This window comes from Agelaius tricolor, unplaced genomic scaffold (genome assembly GCF_023055355.1).
Source record: "Agelaius tricolor isolate 1412-34295 unplaced genomic scaffold, bAgeTri1.0.p SCAF_24, whole genome shotgun sequence".
In the NCBI taxonomy this organism is placed as follows: Eukaryota; Metazoa; Chordata; class Aves; order Passeriformes; family Icteridae; genus Agelaius; species Agelaius tricolor.
Window position 1 is genome coordinate 499,778 of NW_027269284.1, and position 13,088 is coordinate 512,865.

At 55.9% G+C, this 13,088-nt stretch overlaps 2 protein-coding genes across 5 annotated transcripts in view; one reads left to right on the forward strand and one right to left on the reverse strand.

Annotated features, from left to right (window-relative positions):
• PTPRA (protein tyrosine phosphatase receptor type A) overlaps positions 1–3,393 on the reverse strand; it is a 125,980-nt gene extending 122,587 nt beyond the window's left edge. For all 3 annotated transcript variants that reach the window (XM_071447179.1, XM_071447178.1, XM_071447180.1), the window contains exon 1: positions 3,123–3,393. The gene's annotated coding sequence lies outside the window, so the exon portion shown is untranslated. The remainder of the gene's footprint in view (positions 1–3,122) is intronic.
• Positions 3,394–4,940: 1,547 nt separating this feature from the next.
• MAVS (mitochondrial antiviral signaling protein) lies at positions 4,941–11,963 on the forward strand. 2 transcript variants are annotated; one of them, XM_071447287.1, is made up of 7 exons: positions 4,941–5,004; positions 5,626–5,755; positions 5,866–6,046; positions 6,398–6,615; positions 6,974–7,532; positions 8,436–8,590; positions 9,000–11,963. In XM_071447287.1, the coding sequence occupies exons 2-7, from the start codon at positions 5,639–5,641 to the stop codon at positions 9,645–9,647; spliced, it is 1,878 nt and encodes a 625-aa protein (XP_071303388.1). In that variant the 5' UTR covers positions 4,941–5,004; positions 5,626–5,638; the 3' UTR covers positions 9,648–11,963. The 2 variants fall into 2 exon arrangements, with proteins under 2 accessions (XP_071303388.1, XP_071303389.1); XM_071447288.1 differs by lacking the exon at positions 4,941–5,004 and adding an exon at positions 5,028–5,455.
• Positions 11,964–13,088: the final 1,125 nt, after the last annotated feature.

Below are 13,088 nucleotides of genomic sequence, written 5' to 3' on the forward strand. Positions count from 1 at the left end.
GAAACCCTACAGGTGTCACCCCTGACCCTATGGAAACCCTACAGGTGCCACTCCTGACCCTATGGAAGCACCACAGGTGCCACTCCTGACCCTATGGAGACCCTACAGGTGCCACTCCTGACCCTATGGAAACTCTACAGGTGCCACCCCTGACCCTATGGAGACCCTACAGGTGCCACTCCTGACCCTATGGAAGCACCACAGGTGCCACTCCTGACCCTATAGAAGCACTACAGGTGCTACCCCTGACCCCATGGAAACCCTACAGGTGCCACCTCTGACCCTATGGAAGCACCACAGGTGCCACCTCTAACCCTATGGAAGCACTACAGGTGCCACCCCTGACCCTATGGAAACCCTACAGGTGCCACCTCTGACCCTATGGAAGCACCACAGGTGTCACCTCTGACCCCATGGAAGCACTCCAGGTGCTCTGTCCCACAGAAAAGATCCCCCCCTACGCTCCCCAGGGTTCTGAGGCATCACACAGAGCACAAGAGTGGTCAGCCAAGCACAGCAGAGGTCACACAGCCTCTGTGGATTGGGATCTGTGGATTGGGATGCACCACCCTGCTGGACACACAGAGGGTTGGAGCAGAACAGATGCAGGCTGGCAGCAGGAGGAGACAGGGAGAGGGGGAATTCAGGCCACTCATCCAGGAGGAGGTGGATGTTGGACATGGACCAGTAGCACAGAGATGCAGTTATTTGTGAGGGATGTTTCAGGAAGGCAGGGCTGGCTCTCCTTAGTCCACAGCAGCACCAGCACCCTGGAAATGGGAAATATCTGTTCCAGCACCTCCCAGGATCTCCCCCCACTGCTTTCACAGAATCCCAGAGCCATTCAGGCTGGAACAGCCCTCCAGGATCATCACAAGTCCAACCTGTGACCAATCCCCACCTTGTCACCAGAGCAGAGCACTGAGTGCCACATTCAGTTGTCCCTTGGACACCTCCAGGGACGATGACTCCACCACCTTCAGCCAGCTGTAACCAACCAGTTGCTTTAACCAACTGTTTTAATAAAGATCAGGCAGAAGCTCTGGAGCTTCCCCCAGGAAGCTCTCCAACAGGGATGGGAAGAAACCTGTGGAAGGGGAAGGTGGCAGTGCCCACTTTCTGCCCAGCACAAACACTGAGTCTCTGTCTCCCCAGCACCCCCAGGTCCCAGGGGATTTGGGGCTCCCTGTTCCCCAAAAATGCTCTTCACCTGGCCACAGCAGAAGCCATCAGGGAGGTGACAGTGCCATCACCATCCCTGTGATCCCATTCCTCCTCCCAGAGCTCTACATCAAGCCTGGGAGTGGTGCTTTCCCAATCTCAGAGTTTGCATCTGATGCTCGACAGAGACAAATCCTCCCTGCAAACCTGGCTGCAGCCCCCCCAGCACATCCTTCCCCTCCCTGCCACCGGCTGCTGCAGCAACAGGAATTTAAATAAAGATGAGAAACTCCTGTTGGGGCCACAGTTTTATTTCCTGTCGTTTCTAGAACTCCTTGTACAGGAGGGAAAAAAAAAAAAATCCTTAAATATTTCCAAGCATCCTGCATGCTTGCAGCAAGCTCCCCCCCAGCCACGGGCAGGCAGAGGAGGGATGAGTAATTTTTTTTTTAGCATAAGACGCTGGGAGAGAGCGTCCTGTGAACGAGCTCAGTAAATTCCTGAGGCTCCCGGCAAGGACTCCACCACTCCTTGCGAAACTTCCCAGCTGGAATTGAAAAAGGCACAAAACATCGTTTGCTCTGCCTCGACAAACAGAGCTTGGGATTCCTTTCACGACAGTATTTGGATTTATTTTTTTTTTTTAACGTCAGTCCATATTTAGCAGGAGGGAAAAAAAGCCTCCCTTCCTTCCTGTCACATTTTCCACCCTCGATGACATCCAAGATCAGAAACAAGCAAACGCTGGCCGAGGAGGGAGGAGGATGCAGCTCCCTGAGCGTGGGAGAGCCTGGAGAGGGGCAGCAGGGACATTCCCATTTGGGATTCCCGTCGGAGGGGACACACCCTTGGAGGAGGGGAAAGAGCCAGTGAGAAGGGGACAGAGCCCTGGGGGAAGGGACAGAGCCCTCAGACCCCACAGCAAGGAGGGTGTCCCTTCCAATTCTCCACCCTAGAGCATCTCCTGGAGGGATGGCTCAGGGAGCAGCCAGGCCACAGGTCCCCAAGCTGGAATACTGGTCCCAAAAGAAGTTTTGGCCACGTGGATCTGCCCAGGGGGATGTCAGGAGGGTTCCTCACGGAGCCTGAGGGAGGTGTGCAGGGAGCCTGGCCATCCTGCAGCAGGGTGGGGATGGGTGGTGGCAGGAGCTCATGGTCTTGGTGGCCCTGCCCTGCTGATGTTTTTTGGGTCTTGGAGGGGTGTCCCCAGCTTGGACCCCCGTGTCCAACCCTGTGGGATGCTGCAGACCCACAGGTGGAAGTTCACAGAATCATGGAATGGTTTGGGTGGGAAGGGACCTTAAAGCTCATCTTGTTTCATCCCCTGCCATGGCAGGGACACTTTCCACTATCCCAGGATGCTCAGAGCCCCATCCAAGCTGGCATTAAACACTCCCAGGGATCCAGGGGCAGCCACAGCTTCTCTGAGCAACCTGTGCCAGGGCCTCCCCACTCGCCCAAGGAAGAATTCCTTCCTAACATGTAATCTAACCAATACTCTCCGTGTGAGGCTGTTCCCCCTTATCTTGTCACCCAGGTCCTTGTAAAAAGTCTCTCTCTATTTTTCCTGCGTGCTCCCTTCAAGCACTGACAGACCCCCATTAGATCTCCCCGGATCCCTCTCTGCTCCAGGCTGGACAATCCCAATTTTCCCAGCATTTCCTCGCAGGAGAGGAGCTGCTGCATCCCTCCCATCAACTCAGTGGCCTCCTCTGGACCCGCTCCAAGGGAGCAAATCCAAGATCCCCAGCCCGCGCTCACTTTTAGAAATCCCCATTCTCACCAACAAACACCTACAAATACACAAACACCAAACCCCAACTTCAGCGCCGGCAGGGTGGGGGGCCCGATCCAGGCGTGTCCGTGGAGTTGGGGCACCCCCACCCTTTCCATCACCCCCAGGCCACCACAGCCACCCCGTGCCCACCCCCGGGGGTCACCTGCGGCCCCTCCCCGCTCACCTGCGGCCGCTGCTCCCTCACCGGCTCCCGCCCAAACGGCTCCGCTGCGAGGCCGCCTCGGCCGCCCGTAACCATGGACGGCGCAGCGGGGGAGGACGCGGGGGAAGGGGGATCGGGGGAAAAGGGGAGGGGGAGATGAGGGAAGGGGAAGGGGTGCGGGAAGCCCCCGCCGCCCCTCGGGGCTCTCCCGGCGCTCAACGGCGCCGCCGCCGCCGCCCGCCCGCTGCCGCCGCCATCGTGCGGCTCCGGCCCGGGGGCGTGGCCGGGGCGTGGCCATGGGCGTGGCCAGGCGGGCCCCCGGCGCGGGGCGGTGCTGCCCCCTGGTGGCGCGGAGGCGGCACTGCGCTCTCCCCGGTCCCGCTTCCCAAAATTCCGAAGTAGGAAAAATGAATTAATAAATAAATTAACTGACTAACTGAGTATTAACTAGGAAATTAATTACAAACAAAATGTCCTGGTGGGATACTACAGGAATTCCGGAGAGTGGCTGTTAGGAAGGAGCTGCGGAGACAGGACAAGGAGTAACGTGTATAAGTTGAAAGAGGAGGAATTTAAATTGGATATTCAGAGGAAATTTTTTGCTGTGACCATGGTGAGAACAGAACAGGTTGCCCAGAGAAGTTGTGAATGGCCCAACGCTGGAAGTTTTCAAAGCCAGGTGGGATAAGGCCTTGAGCAACCTGGTTTAATGGGGGTTCACCCTACCCCTGGCAGGGTGGCTTGGGATGATCTTTAAGAGTCCCTTCCAAACCTTTAACATTCTGTAATTCTATGATCATGATTGTACGATTCTGTGATTCTGTGAACATAAAGTACTGGGTGCAAGTGAGTGTTGGGTTTTTTTTTCATGAGGTAAGTTTTGATCACCAAAAAAGATCTCTTCTTAATTAGAAACAACCCAGAAATATGATCCTTTTTATAACTTAGAATGAGAAAAGCTGGCTTCAATTAATCATAATTACAGAATGGTTTGGGTGTGAAGGAACCTTAAAGACCATCTCATTCCATCCCCTGCCATGGGCAGGGACAACTTTCCACTATCCCAGGTTGCTCCAAGCCCCATCACATGTGGCCTGGGACACTTCCAGGGATGAGGCTTTTCTGGACAAACTGTGCCAGTGCTCACATGAAAGACCACGTTCGTCATATCCAGGTGGAACTTCCATCAGTTTCTGCCCTTTGCCCTGTGTCCCATTGCTGGGCACCATGGAACAGAGCCTGGAGCAGGTGGCACAGGAATGTGTCCAGGTGGGCTTGGAACATCTCCAGAGAGGGAGACTCCAGGGCCCCCCTGGGCAGCTCTTCCAGTGCTCTGCCACCCTCAACATAAAGAAATTCTTCCTTGTGTTGAGGTGGAACTTCTTCTGTTTTACTTTGTGGCCATTAGTCCTTGTCCTGTCGCTGGGCACTGCTGGAAAGAGTCTGGCACCATCCTGTGACACCCTGCTTGGAGATATTGTTATGGATTGATGAGATGGCCTCTCAAGTCTCTTCTCCAGAGTGAACAGGTGAGTCTCCTCACAGGAGGGACACTCCTGTCCCTTCACACCCGCTCTCCCCACTCCAGGATCTCCCTGTCCCCTCTCCAGGATCTCCCAGTCCCTGCTCCAGGATCTGTCCCCGCTCCAGGATTTCCCTGTCCCCACTCCAGGACCTGTCCCTTCTCCAGGATCTCCCTATCCCCGCTCCAGGACCGCCCTGTCCCCGCTCCACGATCTCCCTGTCCCCGCTGTCCCCAGTGACCCGGAACGGGACACACCCTCTGTCAATCACTACCTGTCAATCACCGTAACGGGCGTCCTCCACAGCCAATCAGCGGCGGACGCGACGCAAAGGGGGCGGGGCCATAGCGGTGCCGGGCGTGCGGCGGCGGCGGGCGCAGGTGAGGGGCCCTCAGGGGCCGTGAGGGCGGCGGGGAGGGGACATGGGGGCCGCAGCGACCCCCGCGGCCGCCACGGCCCCGGCCGCCACCGCCGGCCGCTCTGCCAGGGGGATCTGCGAGCGGAGAACCTCCCGGAGCTCCCCCGGGGGCTGAAGGTCGCGCTGAGGGCGGGGGGGCCCCCGCCGTGAGGGCGCCCAGAGCCACGTCGCGGCCTGCGGGCCGCTGTTCCCTGTGGGAAGGAGCCCTGTGCTTTCCCCTTTGGTTTTCCCATTGCTTATGCGGGATTTCCGCCGTGGCCTCTGGCGCTTGTCTTGGCCGTGCCGCTTGTTTTTCCCTGTCGGCTGTCGTGACCCTGCCGCCAGGCCGGCCCCCAACCCGCCGGCGGAATCCAAACATCCAAATAAGCAGAGTGGGAATAAACACGGCTTGGGCAGTGGTAGAAAGACGCGAGGTTTGTGGAAATGAAGCTGAGCGTTGAGCTTAAACCCAAACGAATTTTCTGTGCGTGATTTCCGACAGGATTTCCCCTGTCTCATCGCGGTGTCTGTGCCAGGGCACGGGTGCCTGCCTGAGTTTCTGGAGACAGCCTGAGGCTCACCCGCAGTCTTTGTCCCTCTGCAGGTGCTGAGCCACGATGGGTTTGGCTGAGGACAAAGTGTACATCCATATTACGGGAAACCTCAAGAAGTTCGCGGCTATCCGAGTGGCGTCGCTGGCCGATTCCCTGACCTGCCTGGTCGATTCTGACAGAGTAATTTCCTATTTTCCTGAGCTCTGCCAGGCTCCCTCCCTAATGGCAACATAGAGCTGACTTATCTCTAAGCCACACCCTCTCTTAGATACCCTGTGTGTTTTTCCTAGGATGAACTCCTCGCCCGGGAGGAGACAAGGGGCAACCAGGCCGCTGTCTTTAGGTTCTATCAGCACCTGAGGTGCCGGAAGGGCTGGGTGCAGGATCTCATCCAGGCACTGCACCACAACAACGCAGGGCACTTGGCTGATGAGCTGCAGGAAGTCTATGATACCTGGCAACCTCGACCTCGTATGTAGCCTCATCTGTCCTGGGTGTGTCCTGTGGGGTGCTGGAGATGGGGGCATGAAGTTGTCTCTGTGCCTGCCTCAGTTTCCAGGGTGCTGGAGGTGTCTGTGATTGCCCCCAGGATGTCGTTCACTGTGGTGACGTGTCCGAGGATGATGGGTCCCTGTTTGAAGGTGCTTGGGTTGGTGGTGGGCTGAGGGAAGATGGAAAGATGATCAAAGGGGTGCTGTGGGCTTGGCTGATGTGGGGACAGAGCGGGGACACACACGGGGACACACACAGGGACACACACAGCCCCACACTTACCCTCTGCTTCCTCAGCTTTTCCTGCAATGATCTGCTTGTCTCTTCCAGGTTCCTCAGCCCCTGTTGCTGACTCCTCCCTTCCCAGTGATGCCCATCCCAGTCCCTCCTCCATCAGTGCCCAGACACCACCCCGAGGGCCAAATCCTGCCCCGCTGGCTGGGCAGCCACGCCGAGACCGGGCCACTGGTGACCATCCCCCTGTCCTGCCCAGTGCTGGCACCACCACGAGCACGGAGCTGGAGGCCAGACTGCCTGTGCAGGAATCGGTGAGCAGGGCATGTGTTGGATGGGGACACAAAGATCCCTTTTGGGCTTTTTGATTGGGTATGGGGAGCCTGTGGTGGGGCCAGGCCCAGCCAAAGCAGCCCCTCACTGCTGATCTCTGCTGGTAGCTTACAGCTCATATATGGCCCTGTGTCTGCTCCCTCTCCTGTCTCCCTCCATGGGGGAGTGCAGGGTCTGCTTTGCCTGTCCAGGCTTCTCTCTACAGCCCCCAACCCTTGGGTGGGTCCCAAAGAGAGACCCAGACCCCCTTCATAACCAGCCTTATGGGGGTCACTGGCACCACAGGGGTGTCCCAAACCCTCTCATCCCAGTGATTTAACACACCTCATTTCCTTCCAGCTCCCCAAAAAACTCCCGGAGCAAGAGAGTCCCCGGCCAGTTCCACCTGGGAGCAAAGTCCACGGCGGAGGGAGCGGCGGGCACAGCGGAGAGGGGAACCTCTCACACCCTGCCGGGGCTGTGCCAGTGACAGCAGCGACACCGGGGGTGGCCGTGTCCCCAGAGCAGGGCCGGGACTGGCTGAGCCGCCGGCCGGTGTGCGTGGACAATGGGTTTTTTGGCAACGCCAACCACCTGCACCGCGGCACACCCGGCCTGGCCCTGGGCAGGGCTGCTCCATCCAGGGATGCAGGCGCCACTCACAGCCCTGGGCAGCCCAGGAACGAGCCCGAAGAGAGCTCGGATATCTCCACAGAGTCACCACCGAGGCTGGAGGGGGCCACTCGTGTGGAGCAGCAGCCCCCAAAGTCAGTGCCAAAAAAGCAGCCTGTGCCCAGCTCTGGGCAGGGTGAGGCCACGGGCAGCTTCGTGGATGTGCGCAGCCCCCTCCTCATCCAGGAGCAGTTTGATGTGGAGAAGAAGCGGGTTGGGATGCTGCCAGAGCACCCAGAGAGTGGAGGTGGGTTTCCCTCCTGGCAGAACCAGGCAGCCACTAGGGAGCAGGAGGTGCTGCTGAGAGCCCCTCACTGCAAGAAAGAAACTGGGATGCTGGAGTGTGTCCAGAGATGGGAATGGAGCTGGGAGGGCTCTAGAGCATAAGTGTGATGAGGAGCAGCTCAGGAAGCTGGTAGAGGTCATTCTGGAAAAAAGGAGGTTTGGGAGAGGCCTTCTTGCTCTCTACAACTCCCTGACAGGAGGGTGGAGCAAGGTGGAGTTGGGCTCTGCTCCCAGGGAACAAGCAACAGGATGAGAGGAAAATTGTTTCATGGGAGGTTTAGATTGCATAGTAGGGAAAATTTCTTTTTGGAACAGGTTGTCAAGCACTGGAAAAAGCCATCCAGGCCACTGGTAGTCACCATCCCTGGAGGGATTTAGAAGGTGTTTGAATGTGGTATTTGGGGACATGGGTTAATGGTGGCCTTGGCAGTGCTGGGGGAATAGTTGGAATGGAATGGAATAGAATGGAATAGAATATTTTGTTTGGAAGGAGTCCACAATGGTCATCTCATCCATCTGCATTTTAATTTTGGCAGTTTTGGAGCAGCTTTGGGGTGTGAAAGTTCTCCCCCTGGTTTGCAGAGATCTTTGTATGCATGACAGGGAGTTTCAGGAGCCATAAAAGCCTCTGTTTGCCTTGGTGCTCCCCAGCCCTGCAGCCCACCCTGCATGAGTTACCTGCAGCTGCAGGGACAGCTTGGGTGCCACAGAGCCAGAGCACTGGGTCCTGCTCCCTGTGCCACCCCCTCAGCTTGGGGACTGTCCTGTCACAGCTTCCTTGAGGAAGAGCAAATCAGCAAATTTGCTGAAAACCCACCTTTAGGCCCCCTGGTTAACACAACATGTTTTATTTTCTCCCTGACAGCTGCTTCGATGGAAACAGCTACCCTGGGTGCTACCCCTGTGCCCAGAGCCACTTTCCCATCCCGTGACAGCTCTGTGAAGTCTCTTATGCAAGAGAAGAAGCTGCCCATTGGGAATACAGCCAGCAGCACCCCCTCTGTGCCAGCCAAGGAGAAAGTAGGTGACCTTTCCTCTTGCCACTTGCATTTCACTCATGTCCTTGTGCAGTCCCAGGAGATTTTCTGTTGCAGTGTCACACTGAGCTGGTGATGAGTTTATTCAGGAATTTTTTTCCCCCCACTGTGGTGTTCACATTATCCATGTGGTGTATGGTGGAGCATGGGAAAAGGGAGCTAAACTGTTGGGTTTTGTCTCCTTCTTCCAGGAAAACAGCTTCCAGGTGCTGTTTTCCACTGCTCTCCTCACTGCCTGCCTCCCTCCTTCACCTCCCTGTTCCCTGTGACCCAGCCTTGTTGATGCAGCTGTGGGGCCTGTGTTGAAGTGGCTTTGTGTGGGACCTGTGTGCCCAAGCCCAGGCCATTGGGTGCTTCCCTTGACCCCCAGCCCCTCTCCTTGTCTCCTAAAGGTGCTCCCAGCCTCGGCAAACCCCGTCCTGGGCACAGCTGTGGTAGGTGGCTCTGAAGGCGTGGCTGGGAGATCAGCTTCCCGGGTGAGCTCTGCCACGAGCATCTGGGCACCTCAGAGTGATGAGGAGAGGGAAGAGGAGCTCAGCAAGCCAGGTGTCCTCGTGTCCACGCCTCAGGGCAGCCCAGAGGTGGCCAGCAGATACCCGAGCCCTCAGGAGCCCAGCAACTGCCATTCCACCCCCTCCAGCAGCCTTGGCCTCAGCAGCGACCCAATCCTGGTGAGCAGCGATAGCCTGAGCTCAGGAGCAGCACTGCCCAGAGTCTCCTCAGTTCCTGCAGGCCCCAGGGAAAAGGAGGCACCTGGAGCAAGCAGAGACTCCTGTCCTGCTCCAGGCTGGGACAGCAGCTCCCTGGGCACCCACGAGCTCCGCGTGGATCATCACCCCAGCGTCCAGCTTGGAGCCGGCACTGATGGAGTCACAACCCATGGAAGCTCCGTGAATTCCAGCTCTGGCAGTGCCACCAGCTCACCTCGGGCCAGAGCCCCAAAGGGGGACAGCAATGGCCTGTCCCTGCTGTACATCCTTCCAGCTGTTGGTGTCATTTCTGCCGTGGCGTTTGCCGTGTACGCCCGGCTGCGGAAATAGCAGATGGGGACACCGCGACCGTGCCACAGCCACGGGGTTCCTCTGGCAACAGGATTTTGGCCAATGCATTTGAAGCCTGAAGAGTAGCAAAGGGCAGTAGGGGCATTGTTAAATCTTTTTTCTGGAAGGTTCTGCTGGAAGAGGCCTTGGTACGTGATGCTCTTGGGTTTGGGTCCGTTCCCTCCCATTTCCCAGCCATCTTCTTGGCTGTAGCCTTCTCTTTTTACACCTCTCAGGGAGAAGATCTCGCTCCAAAATGTTCCATTGAGTCAAAAAGAAAAGCACTATGGTGATTCTCCATGTCTTGTTTGGTCCCAGGAAGCCTCAGGGAAACACATACTGGTGATCCAAAGGTGACCTCCAGGTTCCTTTGTGCAATGCAGCCAGGAGAGGTGGTGCAGATATCCTGTAACAGCAGAGCTGATTTTCTTGGCTCTGCTCATCTTGGCTTGAAAATGTGCCCAAGGGTGGGTGCAGCAGCCTCCACTGGACGTCTCATATTCAGTTTGCCTTACTTGGTGTCTCTGGCTCTGCTGCTCCTTCTGGGATTGGTTCATGTAGTACTGACCCTGGGGATAAGCATGAGGGTCAGGAAAGAGCTGCATCTAATCAGCATTCTCAAGGATCAGCCTCATTTCACCCCCTCCAGGCAGGGAAAGGGGTTTCTGGTTTAAGAGGAATGTTTCTGGCAATGCCAACTTCAAGCAGACTTGGTCCCACAAAAGGTTGTTGGGTGTCTTTGATTTTTAGGCTGGATTTTTGGAGCTTGGTTGGAAGGTTGGATGGAGTTCCTGCCCTTCTTGATAGCTGTTGCTATGGGGCAAGGGTACAGGAACCTTCTGCCCAGGCTGGGACACAAACAGGATCAACTGTGCACTGCAGGGAGGCCATACCAGAGTCTGAGATGCTGTGGGGAGACCTTGGAGCACCTTCCAGTGTCTAAAGGGCTTGGAACAGCCTGGTCTTGGGGAAGGTGTCCCTGCCCATGGCAGAGGGCTGGGATGAGATGCTCATTAATGGCCCTTCCAACCCCAACCATTCTGTGATTCTAAAATACAGCAAAGCAGGGAAGAAGCAACAGCTTGGAGTAATTACATTGCTCCAGGTTGCTCCAAGCCCCATTCAGCTTGGCCTTGAACTCTTCCAGAGATGGAGCAGCCACAGCTGCTCTGGACTACCTGTGTCAGTGCCTCACCACCCTCACAGGGGAGGAATTTCTTCCCAGTATCCCATCTGTCCGTGCCCTCTGACAGTGGGAAGCCATTCCCCTTTGTGCTGTCACTCCAGGTCCTTGTCCAAAGTCCCTCTCCAGCTCTCTTGTAGCCCATTCAGGTACTGGAAGCTGCTGGAAGGTCTCTTCTGAGTGTTCTCTAGGCTGAACACTCCCAACTCGGCTCCAGAGCAGGGGGCTCAGTCCTGTGGCCTCACTCCAGCAGCTCCACACCCTTCTTATGTTGGGACACAGCACTGCAGGTGGGGTCTCACCTGAGCAGAGCAGAGGAGCAGAATCACTCCCCTTATCCCAGTAACTTATTCATCCTGAATGAGTTCCCAAAATCTGCTCTTCCTGCTGGCAGGGAGCTCAGCCCATCACACCCAGAGCCTGGCCTGTGGTGGGAAAGGTCACTCAGCCCTCAATGGCTGCTCCTCCCTCCCAATGGTTTCCTTCTGCCCAAAGACCCAAGAAGTGCCTCCATGAAACTAAGGACAGCCAATAGATGCAAGAGGGAGGTGTTGATGTGCTGTGTCAGGGCTGCTTTCCACAAGTGCTTGAGGTGTTCATTCCTTCCTCAGTGCCTGGTGCTGAAGGGGGAAGGGACAATCCTTTAAACACACTCAGCCCCCTCTGCCAGGAGAGGGAATGTGGGGCTGCTCTTCCCATTACAGATAAAATGGTTATCACTCCCTGATGGCAGGGACAGGAGGGGACTTGCCTTCTCCACACTTCCTGTAATTCAGGGCAGACCCATGAGATCCCAAACCAGCCTCATCCATACCAAGGCCCTCTTCTCTGATGCTTTACTTGCCTGTGAAATTCTTCCCATGTTTTTCCATACATTTAAGCAACAGCTTGTACGCTTTGCCTTTTCATGTTGGATTTCTCTTGTGAAACAGCTGGTTTGTCACCACCTCAGACTGGGGAAAGCACACGTTCAGATTGCTGCTGTGAACTGCCAGGATTTTCACAGTTGTTACGAAGCACTTTAAAGCCTCATTGGCAGGAGATGGTGCAGGAGGGAGCTGTGTCCCAGCACATCTTGTACTAACAGGCTAAAAAGCCTTTTACTAACTATAATAAATTGGTTTGATGCTTCACACTTGCCTTGTTGTGATTTGTGGGATGAAGAGCAGGAGGTTGATGATGCTGTGGCTGGAGGCAATGCTCTGAAGGGCTCTGCTGGCAGTGACACTGGGAGGCTGAGGTGACAGGGTTCAGGGTTCCAGACCTCATTCTGGAGCAAGCACAGGAGCTGGTCCAGAGGATGCCCACCATGGCAGGTCTTCCTGTTGGTGATAGGATGATACTCAGGATGAAAACAGGGAAGGTGGTTCCTGAGGCAGCGAAGAGCTGAGCTGCACAAGTCAGGATGTTGTCACCAAGGAGGAACTAGACTGTCACAGTTGAGATGGCCATGATACACAAGTCAGGATGTTGTCACCATGCAATTTCAGAAGGCTTTAAGCATACAGAGTAACACCATGGCATTGCAGAAGGCTGCAAGCATCTACCCTCCTTGTTCTTTAGCCCAACCTTTTACACCCCTCATGTTGATGCATTGCACCTGTGTGCTCTCTGTTCCCTGTATGATTGGTCAGTACAACTCAGCACTCCTTATTTTCAGTGCTGTTCACCTGCTTTTCACAGCTGTAGCCCATTGGGGATGAGGCTGGCCACAGCCCCACTCCTAATTACCACACACTGTGTGCCTACACCAGACAAATTCTGGGAAGAGAAATGCACCAAGCATCTGCAAACTTGAAGGGTGAAACAGAGCCACAAGGAGCTTAGGCTGGGAGAGAAGGGAGTGGATACAACCAGGTAGACACAGTGCACAGATTGTGCTGAGCTTGGTACCCACTCAGGCCAGGGTGCTGCTTTATTCATTATCCAGGTTTTCTGCTTGAATTCTGTCCTGGGATCCTGCCCAGAAAATGGGCACCTTGTCCATGCTGGGCCACCTTAGTCACTCTGGCTTCAGCTCTGGAGGTGCTGCTCCTCTTTCCTTGTGCCCTAAACAGCTCTGACCTGCAGAACAGAGGCACCAACATCCTTAAACCAGGGCTCACCACTGTGTGCTGTTTGGGGACAAACAGGAATCTTTTGGGAAGGAACAGCCCTTTCCTGTGCCCTCTCCATGCTCCCAAGAGCTGTGTCCCAAATCTGAGAGACCCACAAGCTTCCCTCACTTTCTGCTCTCCAGCTCTTACAGCCCAGGTGTG

What these genes read in the sequence shown, in the direction of transcription:
- MAVS (XM_071447287.1), top strand. Translation starts at nt 5,639, where the DNA reads ATGGGTTTGGCTGAGGACAAAGTGTACATCCATATTACGGGAAACCTC. An exon ending in GCCTGGTCGATTCTGACAGA is followed by an intron (nt 5,756 to 5,865) that starts GTAATTTCCTAT and finishes TGTTTTTCCTAG; the next exon opens with GATGAACTCCTCGCCCGGGA. An exon ending in TACCTGGCAACCTCGACCTC is followed by an intron (nt 6,047 to 6,397) that starts GTATGTAGCCTC and finishes TGTCTCTTCCAG; the next exon opens with GTTCCTCAGCCCCTGTTGCT.